Source organism: Triturus cristatus, chromosome 10, assembly GCF_964204655.1.
Source record: "Triturus cristatus chromosome 10, aTriCri1.1, whole genome shotgun sequence".
Classification (NCBI taxonomy): Eukaryota; Metazoa; Chordata; class Amphibia; order Caudata; family Salamandridae; genus Triturus; species Triturus cristatus.
In genome coordinates this window covers 55,200,675-55,222,113 of record NC_140593.1, presented here as the reverse complement: position 1 = coordinate 55,222,113, position 21,439 = coordinate 55,200,675, and the positions used below count along the sequence as shown (strand labels likewise).

The window sequence follows — 21,439 nt, the reverse complement described above, 5'->3', positions numbered from 1 at the left end:
GAACAGAGGCGGACGGGGAGTTTGAAAGGCTGGTACACCCCTCAGATCAGCGGCCAGGTCTCCTGACCTGATCTCACAGAGGACAGAAACCTTCGAAGGAGAATGCGGGCAGAGCTCGCTGGACCCCCCATGTTCTCTATGACTAGACAGAGAAAGCTGGGCCTCACGATCCTCTGACTTTTAGGGTTTGAAAGGGCCACAATTACTTAAGATAATGTAAAGCAACAACTCAAGTTGCTACACTGCAGCTGCGTAAGAAGGAGAGGACAGGACAGCATGATATATTCAAAGATACGGTGTTGCTGCCTCTTCCAAGCTCTGGTGCACAATAGGCCGCCTCCCTCCATGTACAAACCTTTGCACCATAGAAGGCGATCCTTCCAGTGCAAGACACTATACTGAGACACACTTTTTAACTTTTCCTGCATTGTATGTGTGCTGTTCAGTACAATACACAAAGTTTGAAAAGTTTATTAAATAAGCTTTTCTCCTACTCTGAGCCTGCCTCAAGGAGGTGTGTTTGTGGCGCAAAGCCCCGTCTACAAATGCTAACAGAGAGGGTTTTGTGTCAAAGATCATGGGTGTACCACCCATGGGATGCCACCCATGCGATGCCGTTTGACACAAAGTAATGCAATGTGACTCATACTGCTAATTTGCATTTCTACCAGGCAGCTTTCCAGCACAAATAAAGTTTTGCACTGGAAAGTAAATACGAAATCACCACTATACACGTTTGTGTCGCTTTTGGTGACTTTGGACTGGTGCAAAGTGTTGATAAACCTTGATTGAGCTTTCTACACCATATAGAACTAGTCTTGAGAGCACTCTTTGGGCATAGCAAAGACATCTATAGTTGCAGATAACAGAAAAATAACCGCAGATAACTGGCTCATGGCGGCCATGCGTTCTTAGCGATGCCGCCTTTTGGTGATTCAATGTTGGCTCTTCCTATCATTGCAAAGCAGAATCCACCAAGAGTAGGATTGCTCCACCCCACTAATAAGGAAGGGGACCTGGGCGCAATGGTAATGCTGCTCATGGAGCACCCAGTACTAAATCATTTGTAGGTGACCAGATTTTGGGTGAGTGCTTCTCAAGTCGCAGAGCAGATGCCTTGCTGTGACCAACTGAAAGTCTTCCTCAACACCATGCTTTTGTTCCTGGGTCTGCATCGGCGTGCCTTTGCCAGTTCTGGGAGGAGAGGGCTGCCCAATGCACCCCATGGTGCATTTTTTCTACTCCCCACGCACCAGCAGGGAGGAATGGGATGCCCAATGCACCCCATGGTGCATTGCTTTCTAATCGCCACGCACCAGCAGGGAGGAACGGGATGTCCAATGCACCCCATGGTGCATTATTTTCTACTCTCCACGCACCAGCAAGGAGGAACAGAATGGCCAATGCACCCCAAGGTGCATTGCTTTCTACTCAAGCACCACCAAGGAGGAACGGGATGCCTAATGCACCCTATGGTGCATCGCTTTCTAATCTCCAAGCACCAGCAGGGAGGAACGGAATGGCCAATGCACCCCAAGGTGCATTACTTTCTACTCCCCACGCGCCACCAGGGAGGAATGGAATGGCCAATGCACCCCAAGGTGCATTGCTTTCTACTCCTCAGGCACCACCAGGGAGGAACGGGTGCCTAATCCACCCCATGGTGCACTGCTTTCTAATCTCCAAGCACCACCAGGTGAAAAGTTGGACCACACATTCTCCAGGTAAGCCCAATGACGAGATTACACAGGCCAGGACAGTGGTCAAGTGGGCAAAGAAGGATGCATATTGAGGTGTCCAGGGCATCGTCTGAGATTGTCTGGGCACTTGGCCAGTGGGCTCCAGTAGCTCTTACCTTCCCCTTGGTGGTTCCAGGTTTCCGGCTGATCTAGTTGGAGCCCGCAGAGGAACAGGCCATCTGGCTGTTTGGTCCGGGGGCTTGGGCTATCTGCTCAGTGGCTCCAGAGGTCTGGGACATCTGGTCAGTTGCTCCAGGTGGTAGGGTCACCTGCTCAGGCATCTCAAGAGCTTGGGACACTGGTCAGTGGCAATGGACATCTGGTGGCTCCAGAGCCTTGCAATATCTGTACAAAGGCTCCTGGGCATAGAACATCTGCTCAATGACTCCAAAGACAGAACATCTGATCAGTGGCTCCTGGAGCTTGTGACATCTGATTGGTGGATCCAGGGGTTTGGGAAACCTCGTTAGTGGCTCCAGGTGCAGGTAACATCTGGTTGGGGGCTTTCAGACCAGAAGGACTGCAGGCTGGCTGGAATGGAATGGCCATTTCTAACATTTCATTCCTCCTGGGTTCCATAAGCCCCAATTTTGTAAGCTTTGTGAGTGGAGACTGTCTTAAGCTTCCTCTGGTGCCCAGACCTGGGTAGCAGCAGAGGAGGGTGGCTGAGGAGGGCAGCAGTCAGATTTGGTTGTATAGAACTGGCTGACCTGAACAGCTCGTCGCCAGCAGGGGCAAGGGCACCAAGCACGGCACGGGACACCAGGGAAGTCTCAGGGAAAAGAACAGGAGTGCGCCAGCTTCAGGCTTGGCAAGGCCTGCAGGGCCTTTAGGGTACGTAGCCCTGAGAAAGGCCACCCAAGACTGCCTGATCCAAGCTGTTGGTCTCCGGCCGGGACAAGGTACTCTGAGGGCCACAGGCGGCACCTCAGGTTGTGCAGGGAAAGGAGACCAGAAGGAACCTCACGGTGGTAGAACCCAAAGAGGCTGTAAAGGGTTTACCGACCTGAGCTGCTATTTTCCAGTGTACACATGGGCGCGGAGTGTCGCAGGGCACAACCAGTGTTGTCCCAGGGGAGTAAGGCAAGTGCGCAGGAACCGCAGGGCTGGCTAAGCCACTTTGACAGCAGTCAAAAACGTGTTTGCGCCCACTTTTTCCCACTACACATGGCGCTACCGTTGGCAGCATTCATTTCACGCCACTAGTTTGGGGAAGGATGATTCATATGAGTAGGAAAAGCGCAAGTGTTTGAGTTAGTAGTGTATGGGCTACTTTAGGGCTTTGGCTGATGGAGATGTGCTGTTGTTGCAGTAGTGTCGATATAGTAGTAGTTATGTACATTCCATACACATCTGGTTGGTGCAGTGTAAGTTCAAGTTGTATGTAGTGGTACTTCAGAGCAGTAGTAGTCTACGTAGTAACATACAAGCAAACATGAAAGGCATAATTTCAACCAATGTCTGGCTCTAGGGAATCCGTAAGGATGACTTTCATTGGACAGTCATCTTCACATTGTAGCTGTCCCAATCCCTTTCCCTTTTAGCTGCCTTGATTCCTATCATTGGCTGAAGCGTTGACGGCTATGTAGACTCGTCTCCTATTCGCCTTGCACAGAAGAGAGAAGAGGAAACCGTCCACTTCCAGACATGACAGAAGAAAGGAGGCACAGAGGAGAGGAAGTGGAAATGAACAGATGGGTAAATAGATGTACACAGGGAGCAATGGGCCAATGGATGTTTTCAGGACATTTGATGTTCCGCATTATAATTCCATGCAAGTCTCTGAGATCTGGGGAGACCTGGGCCTACGTGTGTGGAGCCCCTGGTTACGGCAGCTTCAGAGGAACATTACAGAGGGACAGGCTGAATTTAAGAAGCAGGTACTTCATCTGTCCTGTTTCCCACCTTTGAATAACATTTCTTCTACAGAAACAACCCATAAATAAATATATCCAGAAATTCACATCAATTTAAACGTTCAGAATTCTCAGTGCAACAGGCGTCAGTCTGGTGCAATGTAAATTGCAGAAACATTTTGCTTTTCAGACTGTTTTTTTCCAGTTTTGATCAAGTTGACTATAGAGAATTAAAAAGAATAAAGCATTTGAAAATAGTCCCTCCCCTGCGCCAGAAGTGGGGCAGAAAGCGCCCGTCGTTCTGCTTCACTCAGAGGACGCAGGTCTGTCCAAGCAGAAGCCAGGACTGCTCTCTCGAGGCTGGCCCGTCTCCCCACTCTGGTGGACAAGAAGGGGTCAGAAGAGGTCAGGGGGAGCTCGCCCCCGCTCCAATCTCCACTTCCTGTCCATGACAAGACAAGGAGCCCAAAGGTGTCACGTGACCTGTGAAGATACAAACGAACCAGCCTCTTCACCCCCACCACTTTCAGGCCCCCTCTCTCGCTCTGGATCCACTACCCTTACATGTGCTTTAGCTGACGTCACATGGCAAGAATAACCGAAAGGAGCAAGCAAGTCAACAATATCCTTTTTCTTTCAAAGTGGCTGAAAGAACTCAAAGACACACTACTTCCTGTCCAACCGGAAGACAAGCATTGCTAAAAGCAGGAGCGTGGCAATCTCCAGTTTCAGGTCTGAATTCTGAACTCTATCGCATCTGTCAACTATTCCAAACCCGAAGACAAGGAAAACAGTGGATGGAAACTGTGGGGATGCTATCAGTTAAGGAACTTGAGAGGCTTCAAAAGTAATGATATGTGAAAACTGAAGCGAAATCAGAGGTCGTTGTTGAGTTATCCTAATCCAGGTGTGTGCGTAGGTTTCACGGTTTGTAGGGTGAGGGGTCTCCTACGGCTGCTGGGGTATTCCTTCATCTCAGAGGCAGACTAGCCTGTCAGGATGGCGGGAGATCCACAGACTGATAGCATCCTTCGAAAGGCCAGTAGATAAGAGCAGCTCTTCACATGCCTGGCGACCCAGCTATGTGGCCGACTCCGCCAGCGACTAATCTCCACGGTCCACAGAGGGACATCTGTCTGCACCAGTCCCTCAGAGTTGGTACTTCCTCAGCAGCTCGTTCTGCCAGTTCCGCTTCTTGTTGGGGAAGTCCTTAGGGATGCGGATCTTGCGGAAGTCCTCGATGCACTTGTGCAGCTCTCCCTCCAGGGCTCTCTTCTCTTCGGTGATCTGGGGTGCTGCTGGGCAGCTTTCGATCCCATTCTCATTCACCTCTGAGTGGTCACTGTTCGTTCGCGGTCCCAGGGTCTTCGCCTCCTCCACGTGCTTCCTGAGGGACTGAGAGAGGTCAAGTGTGGTGGGCCGGATCGGAGCTACCACTTGGCATGGTAAATTGTTCAGAGTGGCACTTCCCTCTTGTGGTGGTAGATCCTGCTGAGTCGCAGGTACCTCAGGACACCGAGGAGATTCATCGATGGTGGAGCATTCCTCTACTACTGCAGAGCGTGGTGTCGATCCAGAGATGGTGGGGCATTCTTCTGGTCTCTCGGGGCACAGGCGGGAAGGAGAAATGGCAGCACATCCTTCTGGTCCCTGAGGTAGCAGCTCAGATGAAGACACCATAGGGCCTTCTGGTATCTCAGGACACGGTGAAGTATCTGACATGGCATCACATTCATCCAGCACCTCTGAGCACAACAGAGGTTCTGGTGGGTCATAGTTTGGGGCCTCCAAGTCCAGCTCTTCCTCAGGGTTGCTGATGGCGGCTGCTACAACGGAGTTAGTGTCGGAGTGACTGTCCAGGGTGGAGCGAGACAGGTCGTTGCTGCTGTCCAGATCCTCCGATACTGGGGTCAAGTCATTGGTCGCCGCCACCATAGGGATCCCCGGCTCTGCGAAAGAAATCAAATACACTTGTTAGACTTGCTTTAGAAGTCCTTCCAAACTCAACAGTTTCTTAATTTATTAAATTACTTCTCATAGAGTAATTATGCTACAGGGCGTGGGTCGCACATCAGAATCAACACACTCAAGTATCAGCATTTTATTAGCTGTAATAATAAAAATATCTCATATGTTCCTTCTGAACTGCTCTTGTAGAAAACATAAAATCCAAATGCGCCCATGCGTTGCTGCTGAGTGCGTTTGCGACATGGGCTACATGTGTGTAGTCTGTTCCCCCCGAGGGCTGTAAAAACTCATCAGAACAACATGGAGTGTTTAAAAGCGTTCTTGAGTAGAACATGCTCTGCTATTGTACTCATTTCATTAGAATTGTATTTTGTGACATTGACCTCATGCGCATTGTGCACATGAGCAGACGCCAAGGGGAGAGACGAGCAGTTTAGGACAAAGACAGAGGCCTCCTTTGGGGTCTTCATGAGCCCAGAGAGGTACATGGGCGAATGTCCATCTGACCAAGTGCATGTGTGACTTGGGGCTCCGATTGGAAACATGTTCACAGCACATGATTGGAAGGGCTTCGTGCAAACGGCACCTCATTGTCAATCTGGAGACACGGAAAGTTAACTTAAACCCTTCTGGATAAGACTGAAATTGGACTTCCTTGATAGAGACAATATTTAAGTTGTGTCCCTGAACTACCCAAAGTCATTATATCCCAAACCTAGACTGGCATCTATGGCCCCAAGCAGCGTACAATGGTAGTGTTGGAAAAAGGTGGATAGCTGAAGTTTTATAAGTGCCTGAGTCAGAACTTGGTTGACGGGTTCCTCCACCACAACAGTGATAGATATCCCATCCGCCAAAATATAAATCCCATTGAATCCTATGGGATTTAACCTATTATATCCCATGCCATTTTATCCTATAGGATGTATCCCATTATATCCTATGGGATTCATCCCATTATATCCTATTGGATTTATCCCATTATATCCTATACCATTATATCCCATAGGATGGATCTCATTATATCCTATCCCCTTACATCCTATATGATTTATCCCATTACATCCTATCCAATTATATCCTATGGGATTTATCCCATTATATCCTATCCCATTATATCCTATGGCATTGATCCCATTATATCCTATCCCATTACATCCTATATGATTTATCCCATTATATCCTATCCCATTATATCCTATAGGATGTATCCTATTATATCCTATAGGATTTATATTTCGGCGGATGGGATATCCGTCACCGTTGTGACGAAGTAACCCGTCGGCCGAGATCTAAATACGGCCTTAGTTTGTTCATTATAAATCCAGGCTCCAAATACAAAAAAACATACTTTGAAAAACGATACTAGATTTCACCAACAGGAGAGCAGGAGACGAGCTCAGACAGACAGAAGAAGGGCAGCGGAGGCGGAGCGAGGCCGAGCTGCCAGGCTGAAGCTGCTGAAACTGAGAATTGCTTCTTCCCTGACTCTGAAATCACATTTTCAGACCTCTCGGCTTTGGCAGCACATTGCTGTCATTGCTTGATTTGGGAAGACCGTGTAGGAGCAAAGAAGGCAGTGCAGGAGAAAGGAAGGCGGTGCAGGAGCAGGGAAAGCGGTGCAGGAGCAGGGAAGGCGGTGCAGGAGTAGGGAAGGCGGTGCAGGAGCAGGGAAAGCGGTGCAGGAGCAGGGAAGGCGGTGCAGGAGCAGGGAAAGCGGTGCAGGAGCAGGGAAGGCGGTGCAGGAGTAGGGAAGGCGGTGCAGGAGCAGGGAAGGAGGTGCAGGAGCAGGGAAGGAGGTGCAGGAGCAGGGAAGGTGGTGCAGGAGCAGGGAAGGCGGTTCAGGAGCAGGGAAGACAGTACAGGAGCAGGGAAGGCGGTGCAGGAGCAGGGAAGACAGTGCAGGAGCAAGGAAGGCAGTGAAGGATCAGGGAAGGCGGTGCAGGAGCAGGGAAGGTGGTGCAGTGAAGTCAGTGTAGGAACAGGAATGGCAGTCGGGGAAGGCGCTTCAGAAGCAGGGAAGGGGGTACTGGAGCAGGGAAAACGGTGCAGGGAAGGTGACGATGGAGCATTGAAGGCGATGCAGGATCAAGGAACGCTGTGAAGGAACAGGGAAGGCAGTGCAGGAGCAGGGAAGGCAGTGCAGGAGATGGTAAGGCGCTGAAGGAGCAGGAAAGGCAGTGCAGGAGCAGGGAGGGCAATGCAGGGAAGGTGGTGCAGGAGCAGGGAAGGCGGTGAAGGAGCAGGGAAAGCGGTGAAGGAGCAGGGAAGGTGGTGTAGGAGCAGGGAAGGCAGTGCAGGTGCAAGGAGGGCGGTGCAGTGGTGGGCGGTGCAGGAGTGGGGAAGGCAGTGCAAGAGCAGGGAAGGCGATGAAGGAGCATTGAAGGCAGTGCAGGATTAAGGAACGCGGTGCAGGAGCAGGGAAGGCAGCAAAGGAATAGGGAAGGCGGTGCAGGAGCAGGTAGGGCAGTGCAGGAGCAGGGAGGTCCGTGCAGGAGCAGGGACGGTGCAGGAGCAGGGAAGGTGGCGCAGGAGCAGGGAAGGTGGTGCAGGGAAGGAGGTGCAGGAGCAGGGAAGGCCATGCAGGAGCAGGGTTGGAGGTGCCGGAGCAGGGAAGGCGGTGCAAGAGCAGGGAAGGGAGGGCAGTGCAGGGAAAGCAGTGCACGAGCAGGGAAGGCAGTGAAGGATCATGGAAGGCGGTGCAGGAGCATGGAAGGTGGTGCAGGGAAGGTGGGGCGGAGCGGAGCAGGGAAGGCGGTGCAGGAGCCCGGAAGGCGGTGCAGGGAAGGCAGTGCGGGATCAAGGAAGGCGGTGAAGGAGCAGGGAAGGTGCTGAAGGAGCACAAAGTTGGTGCAGAAGAAGGGAAGGCAGTGCCGACGCAGGGAAGGCGGTGGAGGAGCATGGAAGGCAGTGCAGGGAAGGCGGTGCAAGAGCAGGGAAGGCAGTACAGAAGCAGGGAAGCAGTGCAGGAGCAAGGAAGGCAGTGCAGGAGCAGGGAAAGGGGTGCTGGGAAGGTGGTGCAGGAGCACAGAAGGTGGTGCAGGAGCAGGGAAGGCGGTGCAGGGGCAGGGAAGGTGGTGCAGGAACACAGAAGGTGGTGCAGAAGCAGGGAAGGCAGTGCAGGAGCACGGAAGGCAGTGCAGGAACAGGGAAGGTGGTGCAGAAGTAGGGAACGCAGTGCAGGGGCAGGGAAGGCAGTACCAGTGCTGGGAAAGTGGTGCAGGGAAGGGGGTGCAGGAGCAGGGAAGGCAGTGCAGGAGCACGGAAGGTGGTGCAGAAGCAGGGAAGGCGATGCAGGGAAGGCATCACAGGAGCAGGAAATGCAGTGCAGGAGCAGGGAAGGCAGTGTAAAAGCAGGGAAGGCGGTGAAGAAGCAAGGAAGGTGGTGCAAGAGTAGGGAAGGCGGTACAGGAGCAGGGAAGGCGGTGCAGGAGCAAGAAAGTGGTGCAGGAGGAGGGAAGGCGGTGCAGGAACACAGAAGGTGGTGCAGAAGCAGGGTCGGTGGTGCAGGAGCAAGGAAGGCAGTGCAGGGAAAGCGGTGCAGGAGCAGGAAAGGCGGTGCTATAGCACAGAAGGTGGTGCAAAAGAAGGGAAGGCAGTACAGGAGCATGGAAGGCAGTGAAGGAGCAGGGAAGGCGGTGCAGGAGCAGGGAAGGCGGTGCAGAAGTAGGGAACGCACTGCAAGAGCAGGGAAGGTGGTGCAGGAGCAGGGAAGGCATCACAGGAGCAGGGAAGGCAATGCAGGAGCAGGGAAGGTGGTGCCGGAGCAGGGAAGGTGGTGAAGCAGCAGGGAAGGTGGTGCAAGAGCAGGGAAGGCAGTGCAGGGAAGAAGGTGCAGGAGTAGGAAAGGCGGTGCAGGGAAGACATTACCAGAGATGGGAAAGTGGTGCAGGATCAGGGAAGGTGGTGCAGGAGCACAGAAGGTGGTGCAGACGCAGGGAAGGCAGTGCAGGAGCAGGGAAGACAGTGCAGGAGCAGGAAAGGTGGTGCAGGAGCAGGGAATGCGGTGAAGGAGGGGGGAAGGCGGTGCAGGGAATGCGGTGAAGGAGGGGGGGAAGGCGGTGCAGGAGCAGGGAGGGCGTGCAGGAGCAGAGAAAGCAGTACCAGAGCAGGGAAGGTGGTGCAGGAGTAGGAAAGGCGGCATAGGAGCAGGGATGGCAGTACCAGAGCAGAGAATGTGGTGCAGGAGCCGGGAAGACAGTACAGGGGCAGAGAAGGCGCTGCAGGAGATGGTATGGCACTACAAAGGGGGGCAGAGTAGGTCTGGGGAAGGCACTTCAGGAGCACTGAAGAGCAGGGAGGCGGCGCACGAGAGGCAGTGCAGGAGCACAGAGAGGTAGTGCAGGTGCAGAGAGAGTATCTGAAAGGTACTGCAGGGGTGAAAAGGTGCAGCAGGAGAATAAAGGGCCAGCAGGAGCTGAGCGGGTGCTGATGAAGTTGGAAAGGCAGTACAGGAGCAGAGATGATGCAACAGGACTCCAAAAATAAGACAGGGAGCAGGAAGGTGCTGCATGGCCCCTGGGGCACAGCCATGGCTTGTCCAGCCTGGACCAGGTACAACACGGTCAGGTGAAGACGTTCTGCCCTGGGGTTGATCCTCTCCAACCTTTGACAGAGAAGGGAAATAAATATTCCAGCCAAACATGCTGAGAACAAAGCCCTGCGACCCCTCCGCCCTCTTACCCTCCCCCCATCGTCACTTTTCACATGGTCACCCGGTGAGGAGCTGATATCACATGGTGAGCACCTGGCGAGCGCATGGCCTGTTCCCACCAATGTCCCCACAAAGGCAGAGGAGGTTGGGAATATTAAGTAATGAAGAGTGTATTTAGGTTGTGCTGGGTGATGGTGTCTAAGATGAGCATTTTCAGGAAACTAAAACCCTTTGTCCCACAGGACGGCCTTAAATTTGTGGTCCAAGCTTTTGTGTTGCCCAGTCTGGATTACGGAAGTGCCACACTATGCAGCCTGTCTGGATACAAGAAGGCCCCTCCAAGGGCCTCCCTCAACACAGTTGCCAGACTTGTCACCAGATCAAAAAGAAATAAGCACATCTCCCCAGATCTAAAACCCTTCACCGGCTCCCTTATATGGCAAGAACACAACTGAATACAACTGAAGATTGCATGCATGACTCATAAAGTTCTACAGTTCAATACCCCCAGGTATTTAGCACAAAAGCCAGCAGTATCAGTGGGGTGGGGGCACAGATAATCGTGCTAGCATTTTGCTGAAATCACAACTTTTCCATAAAAAAGAAAATGTGCTGGAGAGCCTCCGGATGTCCGCCTGGTATAATCTACCACCTCCTTCAAAAAAGAAGTGAAAACGTTTCTGATGAACACATTTTTGTCCTAAAATGAGACCTTTTGTTTATTGATTTTGTGAACTAAGATGTATGTGAGGCACATGGTGGAGCTAGTTAAGGATCTCCCAGGTCTGGAAAAGTCCAAAAAGGTCACAGACTTGTCAGTGTCCACCCACAGCTTGGGGTGCTAGGAGTGGTTGGATGCCCTGAATAGTTGACTAAAGTAGGAGAGAAAGCAGGAAATGACAGATCAAAACAGGTGATGTCTCTAAGTGAGATGGATGCTGGGAAATGCAGTGATGTTACTTCCTGTAGAATTAAATGCTGGAAAATCCAGAGATGGCTTCCTGTTGAGATGGATGCTGGGAAATGATGTCTGCTTCCTTCAAAGATGGCTTTAGTGGGAAATCTCCTGCTATGTGGGATGATGGTCATGCAGTGAAGTCACTTCCTGTAGAGATGGCTAATGGGAAATAAGGAGTGGGTTCCTATTGAGATGGATACCAGGAATAGAAAGAAGATCTGCCTTTCACCTTTGTGATGCTGAGCAAATGAGTGTGAAATATGTGAGTAGTGGTGAATAGCGCTTAACATATTTCTTAAAATGCCAACATACTGAAGAGGGAGTATTAGGTTCCATTCCAGGGCATAACTTGCAAACGAATGAGTGCTGGTGCCCAAAGCTCTGCTCAGAAGCCAGCACCTGGTGCCACTCAATGTCAGTGTGCCATGGCAGCCTCACATCCACCTCAGGCCTCTTTAATCATCTACCAGACCCTCCCTGCCCCTTTAAATAACTCCTGCGGGTTCCTGCTTTCTTTTTGTGACGGTTTTTCCGTCTTTCTCTTCCTTTTTCTTTCCCTTTTGTTTGTTTCCTCCTCTGTTACTCTCTGTAAATGTCTGATGAGGGAACATAAATGCCGGTCCCCATAAATTAGTGCCGGTGGTCCACACGAGCAAGCATCGGGTCAAATTAAGCACTGTCTATTCATTTTGAATTTAGTATAGTAAGAAGTAAAATTACTTTTTGCTGTGTGGGCACTCCCTTATCCTGGCACAGGTTCTCTTTTTAGGACAGTTGCTAAAGCACAGTACCCTGGTGAGACTTGCTATTTGTGGCGGTGTTCAGCAGCTTTACACAGTTACCTTCATGTTGCATAGGGCCAGCAGTTCTGCAGCTTTACACAGTTACCTTCATGGTGCATAGGGCGGGCCAGCATCTTAGAGGCCAGTTATGGTCAAACAAGCACTTACAGTGACAAACATTACTTTGTTCTTTCAAACCCTGCCTCAGCAGCGCCCGGGTGTCTAAATAGCAGCACGAAGAGCCGCGGATGTGTCAAGGACCCCCAGGGAGCCGGTCCATGCCGCGCTCGGTCACCCATCACCGCGCCCTGACACAGGACAGACAGGCGCTGGGTATATTTATGTCCCATAGGCAGCCTATTACCAGCAGCGGCGCGCGCCGACACTTCAGAAGGCGATAAATGATGGCCATCTTCTCGTGGAATCGGGTAAATTGTCTCTGAGACACCGTGAATCAATCTCCCGGGATGGAGGGGGTGCCAGGGCACGAGCACCAGGCAGCAGCAGAATAACTTTGCTGAGCACGAAGGTTATGTGCTGTGAACAGGTGTCTTCTGTCCACTGTGCTCACACTCACTCCAATGGGGGGCACCGCAGACAGCGCTATAGTAGACGGCGCTATACAGGTGGACCACGAAGAAGCCACGCTTCTCTCACATCAAAGACTAACAGACCGGATTAGGGGCCACAAGCAAAGAGTTTTTGTGTTTGCAAACTAGCAGAATCGGGCAGTTTGCGAATGCAAAAAGGGTTTTTGAAATGTACAAATCCCTATTTGTGACTCAGTAACCTATTACCGAACCACAAATTGTGTTTGCAATTCGGGGGTTCGGAAAGGGCGTCTTTAGGGCGTCCCTTCCTAATACCGAATCGCAGTGGTATCTGTGAATGTTTTGTGAACGAAATGGGGTTGCAAAACATTTGTGTTTTACCGCTTACTTCAGTGTCGTAGCAAAGAGCGGTGGTCTTCTCCGGGCGGCCACAGTTTTGAAGGCTGAGGTCTTCCCTGGGGCAGTTGCGGGACAGTAAACGCAGGGACTGCCACGGGCGGCAAATGGCCTCGCTACGCCACTGTCCTACTTCAAGTTGGTGGTAACCCATACGCAAATCGAAAGGGGTCCGCAATGCACCCCTTCCCCTCTGTGAGTGTTTGTAAACACATTTTTTAAGAGCGGGCAAAAAATGGAAAACCTTTCATTTTTTTTTTTGAAACACATCCCGGTTTCCTTTAAGGAAAATGGGCTGCATTTAAAAAAAAACATTGCTTTATTTAAAAGCAATCCCAGACATGGTGGTCTGCTGGATGGATTCTTACACGGAAGGGCAGGTACCCACCCTCTGGATGGTGTGGGGGTGTCCAGGTAAAAGGCTCCCCCTGAGCTGGAGCTGTCGCTCCTTCCATGGCCTGTTAGAGGGGGCAGTGGCCACCTTGGATGCGCCCCTGAGCCAGCAGAGGTGGGTGCTCTCCTGGCAAACACCACACAAGTCTGGAGAAACTCAGGGCCACTCACGGATTGTCGACTCCGTTAAGCAAAAAAAACACACACTAGTCCAAAAAGAGTCTATCAGGGCAGGGTGGCTGCAGGTTTTTCGGCCATGCGAGGACTTTCCACCCAACACTTGCCATGTGCGTGTCATGGGGTGTTGTATGCCCTACTCCTGGCCTCTTTGAGACCGTGCCCCTTCGTCCAACGCCCTGCCCGCATTCTAGCCCCATGTGCCCCCCCTGACTCTTCACTCCCATGTGTCACGTCCAGGGCCAGCGAGAAGCGCGTGCACTCCTGCTTCCATCGACACTCGCAGCTGTTTGTGGCGGGGTGTGTGCCCTTTGTTGTCAGTCAGCAGCACAGGCAGCGCGAGCAGCCTCTTGCAGCAGGGCCCGGATGTGCGCAGAGGTCAGCAGGCGTCAGGCCGGATTATCATCACAGCAAAGCGCCGCAGTCAGCAAGGACGACGGGGCGCGTGGGCACGTGGCACGCGGCGGGACCTCATCCCGTCTCCTGCAAAGTTTGCTCTTGTCAAGTTAATGTAATTAAAGAATGCTTCATTGGCGTCATTTGCAGAGTGAAGCTCTCTGTGCATCCACCTCTCATCCCCGGACAAGGTCACCGGCTCACAAACACGCCGCCACGTTTTCTCCTCTCTGGGTTTCTTTGAGCAGAATTTGAACCCTGTAGTGATGTCATTTCCTCAGAATCACGTGGCCGAGCGAGATATTTGATCACAGGAAACACTGCTCAATCTTTGACCTCATTGTACCCTGGGAGCTGACTCCACACAACCTTTGACCCAGATGACATCACAGGAAGTGACCTCCTATCAACCGTTCACCCCTGCTATGACATCACGCAGCTTCGGCTCTACATGACATCATAAGAAGGGACATCATTAAATGAACATTTATAATTTTCCTGAAAATGTTCACTAAATCGGATACAAATATATGAGCAGAACAGCCTGTGTCGTTCTGAGCAGCCACCTGGAAGTCATGCATCAGGTATGCATGCTTCCAGTATGTGTTTATTGCATGCATGTTATGGTCTCTAGCTCTGTCCATGGATCATCTCTAGACTCCCGCCCTTTCTCCGCTTCGTCTCCGATTGCCCCTTCCTCCCTTCCAGCTCTTCCTTTTCCATTCCACTCCATCTGCCCTAGCACCCCGCGCCAGGCACCGGCCCCTACATCTGCCCTAGCGCCCCGCCACCGGGCACCGGCCCCTACATCTGCCCTAGCGCCCCGCCGCCAGGCATCGGCCCCTACATCTGCCCCGGCGCCCCGCCGCCAGGCACCGGCCCGTACATCTGCCCTGGCGCTCCGCCACCAGGCACCGGCCCCTACATCTACCCTGGCACCCCGCCGCCAGGCACCGACCCCTACATCTGCCCTGGCGCCCCGCCGCAAGGCACCGGCCCCTACATCTGCCCTGGCACCCTGCCACCAGGCACCAGCCCCTACATCTGCCCAAGCACCCCGCCGCCTGGCACCGGCCCCTACATCTGCCTTAGCGCCCCGCCACCAGGCACCGGCCCCTACATCTGCCCTGGCACCTCGCCGCCAGGCACCAGCCCCTACATCTGCCCTAGCACCCCACCACCAGGCACCGGCCCCTACATCTGCCTTAGCGCCCCGCCGCCAGGCACCGGCCCCTACATCTGCCTTAGAGCCTTGCCGCCAGGCACCGGCCCCTACATCTGCCCTGGCACCCTGCCGCCAGGCACCAGCACCTACATCTGCCCTAGCACCCCGCCGCCAGGCACCGGCCCCTACATCTGCCTTAGCACCTCGCCACCAGGCACCGGCCCCTACATCTGCCCTGGCACCTCGCCGCCAGGCACCAACCCCTACATCTGCCCTAGCACCCCGCCGCCAGGCACCGGCCCCTACATCTGCTTTAGCGCCCCGCCGCCAGGCACCGGCCCCTACATCTGCCCTGGCACCTCGCCGCCAGGGACTGGCCCCTACATCTGCCCTGGTGCCCCGCCGCCAGGCACCGGCCCCTACATCTGCCCTAGCGCCCCTCCGCCAGTCACCGGCCCCTACATCTGCTCTAGTGCCCCGCTGCTAGTCACCGGCCCCTACATCTGCCCTAGCGCCCCGCTGCCAGGCACCAGCCCCTACATCTGCCCTAGTGCCCCGCCGCCAGGCACCGACCCCTACATCTGCCTTAGCGCTCCGCTACCAGGCACCGGTCCCTACATCTGCCCTAGTGCCCCGCCACCAGGCACCGGCCCCTACATCTGCCTTAGAGCCTCGCCGCCAGGCACCGGCCCCTACATCTGCCCTGGTGCCCCGCCGCCAGGCACCGGCCCCTACATCTGCCCTAGCGCCCCGCCGCCAGGCACCGGCCCCTACATCTGCCCTAGCGCCCCACCGCCAGGCACCGGCCCCTACATCTGCCCTAGCGCCCAGCTGCCAGGCACCGACCCCTACATCTGCCATTGCACCCCGCCGCCAGGCACCGGCCCCTACATCTGCCTTAGCGCCCCACCGCCAGGCACCGGCCCCTACATCTGCCCTGGCACCCCGCCGCCAGGCTCCGGCCCCTACATCTTCCTTAGCACCGTGCCGCCAGGCACCGGCCCCTATATCTGCCCTAGCGCCCCACCGCCAGGCACCAGCCCCTACATCTGCCCTAGCGCCCCACCGCCAGGCACCGGCCCCTACATCTGCCCTGGCTCCCCGCGCCAGACCACACCCCTAGTGCTGCAATGATGGATTAAACCCAGATCTTTGTGACTGGGGGTGAATGTTTGCATTGTCCAGCATTCCGTCCATCAATTGTTTCTTTTGCTTTCTCACCCTAGCTGCGCTGGGTATGCCTAGACGTGGGTCCCGGACTCGCTGTGCCACTGGATTCAAGCTATCCTGGCTGAAGAGGGGTGAAACCCCGAAGCCGGTCCTAGGATGCTTGTTTCCGGTCCAGGGAGGACCTTGCTTGGCAGTTCGGGCTAGACTGTTGCCATGAGGCACAGGGTCCAGACTGATTTGCATATGGCCAGGTCTAAACTGCGGTGGCATGGTGAGCAAAAGAATGATGGGTTTAACCCAGATCTCTTGACTGGGGGAGAATGTCGGTTGGGTGTCTTTTGAGTCCGGGTAAAGAAGGCCGTTACCGGGAACACTGAGAGCCTAACGGAGGCTCTTCTAGTGCCTGGAATCGTACCCCCACACCATTTACAGTTTGGGGGTATGTTTCCAACATGGTTTGATACCAAACATGATAGAATTTGTTGCAGCTGTTTTCGAGATGGTCATCGCATAATTACGCTGTGCCCCTCTATATAGTATATGGCTGCTTCACTGACAACCCGGGAGAATGGACTCCGTAGGCTGCAGGGGTGTCCTGCTCATCCAGGGGCACCCTCTCACTTTGAACCAAGCACCCTGCCTTCAGGATTTATAAGGCCTGCTATAAGGTGACTTATTGGTTTTAAGTGCAGTGACCCTAGATATAGAAAACCTATATCTTTAGTAAGTGGGGCAAGCTCCATCTTACACAGGTTGCAGTAGCACACCTGTAGATCCATTTTGCATGGCCTCTCATGGGTGGCATAATACATGCTGCAGCCCATGGGAGACCTCTGGGGTACCTATGCCCTGGGTACCTTAATACCATATACTAGGGATGTATTAGGGTACCCCAGTATCCAATCTGGGATGTACCTAAGTACTGAAGACAACAGTTTAGGGAGAAAGCAGACAGACTGGGGTCCTGATTAGCAGGATCCCAGTCAGACTAGTCATAATACAGCTTAGCTGGGTGCCCATAAGAGGGATCCTACCTTCCTATAACAGGCCTGGGCCAATGCCCGCCACTGGTCCAAAACGTGGTGGCAGCAGTAACTTGTCATGCCCAAAAACTGTCCTGGGTTTCGAATATTCTGAGGCACAAATGTTCTCCTTAGCACCACAGCCTGCTCAGGTTCTGGCTGCTTGCATCAAGGACGTGTATTAATGGCGTTCATCAATGGCGTGCATCAATGGCTGTATCAATGGCTTGCATTAATGGCGTGTATCAATGCCGTGTGTCATTGGCTTGTATCAAGGGCGTGTATCAATGGCGTGTATCAATGGTGTGTATCAATGGCGTGCATCAATGGCGTGCATCAAGGGCGTGTATCAATGGCGTGCATCAATGAGATGCATCAATGGCTTGCATCAAGGGCGTGTATCAAAGGATTGTATCAATGGCTTGCATCAAGGGCGTGTATCGTTGGCTTGTATCAATAGCATGTATCAATGGCGTGTATCAATAGCGTGCATCAATGGCGTGCATCAATGGCTTGCATCAATGGCGTGTATCAAAGGATTGTATCAATGGCTTGCATCAAGGGCGTGTATCATTGGCTTGTATCAATGGCATGTATCAATGGCGTGTATCAATAGCGTGCATCAATGGCGTGCATCAATGGCTTGCATCAATGGCGTGTATCAAAGGATTGTATCAATGGCTTGCATCAAGGGCGTGTATCAATGGCTTGTATCAATGGCATGTATCAATGGCGTGTATCAATAGCGTGCATCAATGGCGTGTATCAATGGCTTGCATCAATGGCATGTATCAATGGCGTGTATCAATAGCGTGCATCAATGGCGTGTATCAATGGCTTGCATCAATGGCGTGTATCAAAGGATTGTATCAATGGCTTGCATCAAGGGCGTGTATCAATGGCTTGTATCAATGGCATGTATCAATGGCGTGTATCAATAGCGTGCATCAATGGCGTGCATCAATGGCTTGCATCAATGGCGTGTATCAAAGGATTGTATCAATGGCTTGCATCAAGGGCGTGTATCAATGGCTTGTATCAATGGCATGTATCAATGGCGTGTATCAATAGTGTGCATCAATGGCGTCCATCAATGGCTTGCATCAATGGCGTGTATCAAAGGATTGTATCAATGGCTTGCATCAAGGGCATGTATCAATGGCGTGCATCAATGGCTTGCATCAAGGACGTGTATCAAAGGATTGTATCAATGGCTTGCATCAAGGGCGTGTATCAATGGCTTGTATCAATGGCATGTATCATTGGCGTGTATCAATAGCGTGCATCAATGGCGTGCATCAATGGCTTGCATCAATGGCGTGTATCAAAGGATTGTATCAATTGCTTGCATCAAGGGCGTGTATCAATGGCTTGTATCAATGGCATGTATCAATGGCGTGTATCAATAGCGTGCATCAATGGCGTGCATCAATGGCGTGTATCAAAGGATTGTATCAATGGCTTGCTTCAAGGGCGTGTATCAATGGCTTGTATCAATGGCATGTATCAATAGCGTGTATCAATAGCTTATATCAATGGCATGCATCAATGGCGTGTATCAATGGCATCTGTCAATGGCAAGTATCAATGGTGTGTATCAATGGCATCTATCAAGGGCATGTATCAATGGCGTGTATCAATAGCATGCATCAATGGTGTGCATCAATGGCGTGCATCAATGGCGTGCATCAATGGCATCTGTCAATGGCATGTATCAATGGTGTGTATCAATAGCGTGCATCAATGGTGTGCATCAATAGCGTGCATCAATGGCGTGTATCAATGGCGTGTATCAATGGCATCTGTCAATGCCATGTATCAATGCTGTGTATCAATAGCGTGCATGAATGGTGTGCATCAATAGCGTGCATCAATGGCGTGCATCAATGGCGTGTATCAATGGCGTGTATCAATGGCATCTGTCAATGGCAAGTATCAATGGTGTGTATCAATGGCATCTATCAATGGCATGTATTAATGGCGTGTATCAATGGCATCTATCAATGGCGTGTATCAATGGCGTGTATCTATAGCGTGCATCAATGGTGTGCATCAATGGCGTGCATCAATGGTATCTGTCAATGGCAAGTTTTCAATGGTGTGTATCAATGGCATCTATCAATGGCATGTATCAATGGCGTGTATCCATGGCGTGTATCAATAGCGTGCATCAATGGTGTGCATCAATGGCGTGCATCAATGGCGTGCATCAATGGCGTGCATCAATGGCATCTGTCAATGGCAAGTATCAATGGTGTGTATCAATGGCATCTATCAATGGCATGTATCAATGGCGTGTATCAATAGCGTGCATCAATGGTGTGCATCAATGGCGTGCATCAATGGCTTGCATCAATGGTGTGCATCAATGGCGTGCATCAATGGCTTGCATCAATGGCGTGTATCAATGGCATGTATCAATGGCGTGTATCAATGGCATGTATCAATGGCGTGTATCAATAGCGTGCATCAATGGCGTGCATCAGTGGCGTGTATCAATGGCATGTATCAATGGCGTGTATCAATAGCGTGCATCAATGGCGTGCATCAATGTGGTGTATCAATGGCATCTATCAATGGCGTGCATCAATGGCGTGGGCTCCGTGTGTTAATGGGTCCTAGGACATTGGGCGCCATGTGTGAACGGGTGCTAAGACATTGGGCGCCATGTGTGAACGGGTCCTAGGACATTGGGCGCCATGTGTGAACGGGTGCTAGGACATTGGGCTCCATGTGTGAACGGGTCCTAGGACATTGGGCGCCATGTGTGAACGGGTGCTAGGACATTGGGCTCCGTGTGTGAATGGGTCCTAGGACATTGGGCGCCATGTGTGAACAGGTCCTAGGACATTGGGCGCCGTGTGTGAACGGGTCCTAGTACATTGGGCTCCACGTACGAACGGTTCCTAGTACATTGGGCGCTGTGTGTGAACGGGTCCTAGTGCATTGGGCTCCGCATGCGAACGGGTCCCAGTACATTGAGCGCCGTGTGCGAACGGTTCCTAGTACATTGAGCGCCATGTGAGAACGGTTCCTAGTACATTGGGCTCCGTGTGTGAACGGGTCCTAGTACATTGGGTGCCGTGTGTAAATGGGTCTTAGTACATTGGACTCCGCATGCGAACGGGTACCAGGACATTGAGCGCCGTGTGCGGACGGTTCCTAGTGCATTGAGCGCCGTGTGCGAACGGTTCCTAGTACATTGGGCTCTGTGTGTGAACGGGTCCTAGTACATTGGGCTCCGTGTGTGAACGGGTCCTAGTACATTGGGCTCCGCATGCAAACTGGTCCTAGTACATGGGGCTCCGTGTGCGAAGGGTTCCTAGTACATTGGGCTCCACGAGCGAAGGGTTCCTAGTACATTAGGCTCCGCGTGCGAACGGTTCCTAGTACATTGGGCGCCGTGTGTGAACGGGTCCTAGTACATTGGGCTCCGCATGCGAACTGGTCCTAGTACATTGGGCTCCGCGTGCAAAGGGTTCCTAGTACATTGGGCTCCGCGTGCGAAGGGTTCCTAGTACATTGGGCTGCGCGTGCGAACGGTTCCTAGTACATTGGGCGCCATGTGTGAACGGATCCTAGTACATTGGGCTCCGTGTGTGAACGGGTCCCAGTACATTGAGCGCCGTGTGCGAACGGATCCTAGTACATTGTGCTCCGTGTGCGAACGGTTCCTAGTACATTGGGCTCCGTGTGCGAACGGTTCCTAGTACATTGGGCTCCGTGTGCGAACAGATCCTAGTGCATTGGACTCCGTGTGTGAACGGGTCCCAGTACATTGAGCGCCGTGTGCGAACGGATCCTAGTACATTGGGCTCCGTGTGCGAACGGTTCCTAGTACATTGGGCTTCGTGTGCGAACGGTTCCTAGTACATTGGGCTCCATGTGCGAACAGTTCCTAGTACATTGGGCTCCGCGTGCGAACGGTTCCTAGTACATTGGGCACCGTGTGTGAACGGTTCCTAGTACATTGGGCTCCGTGTGTGAACGGGTCCTAGTACATTGGGCTCCGTGTGTGAACGGGTCCTAGGACATTGAGCGCCGTGTGCGAACGGGTCCTAGTACATTGGGCACCGTGTGCGAACCGGTCCTAGTACATTGTACTCCGCATGCGAACTGGTCCTAGTACATTGGGCACCGTGTGCGAACAGGTCCTAGTACATTGGGCATCGTGTGCGAACGGGTCCTAGTACATTGGGCACCGTGTGCGAA

The 21,439-nt window shown here is 52.7% G+C and overlaps 1 protein-coding gene across 3 annotated transcripts in view; it reads right to left on the bottom strand.

Annotated features, from left to right (window-relative positions):
* Nucleotides 1-3,868: 3,868 nt before the first annotated feature.
* The window catches only part of LOC146788821 (BTB/POZ domain-containing protein KCTD12-like), a 731,043-nt gene continuing 713,472 nt past the window's right edge, over nucleotides 3,869-21,439 (bottom strand). For 2 of the 3 annotated variants that reach the window (XM_085630401.1, XM_085630405.1), the window contains one exon: nucleotides 3,869-5,544. In XM_085630401.1, the coding sequence (XP_085486527.1) occupies nucleotides 4,745-5,544 (800 nt within the window). In that variant the 3' untranslated portion in view covers nucleotides 3,869-4,744. The remainder of the gene's footprint in view (nucleotides 5,545-21,439) is intronic. The other variant, XM_085630400.1, reaches the window with a different exon arrangement.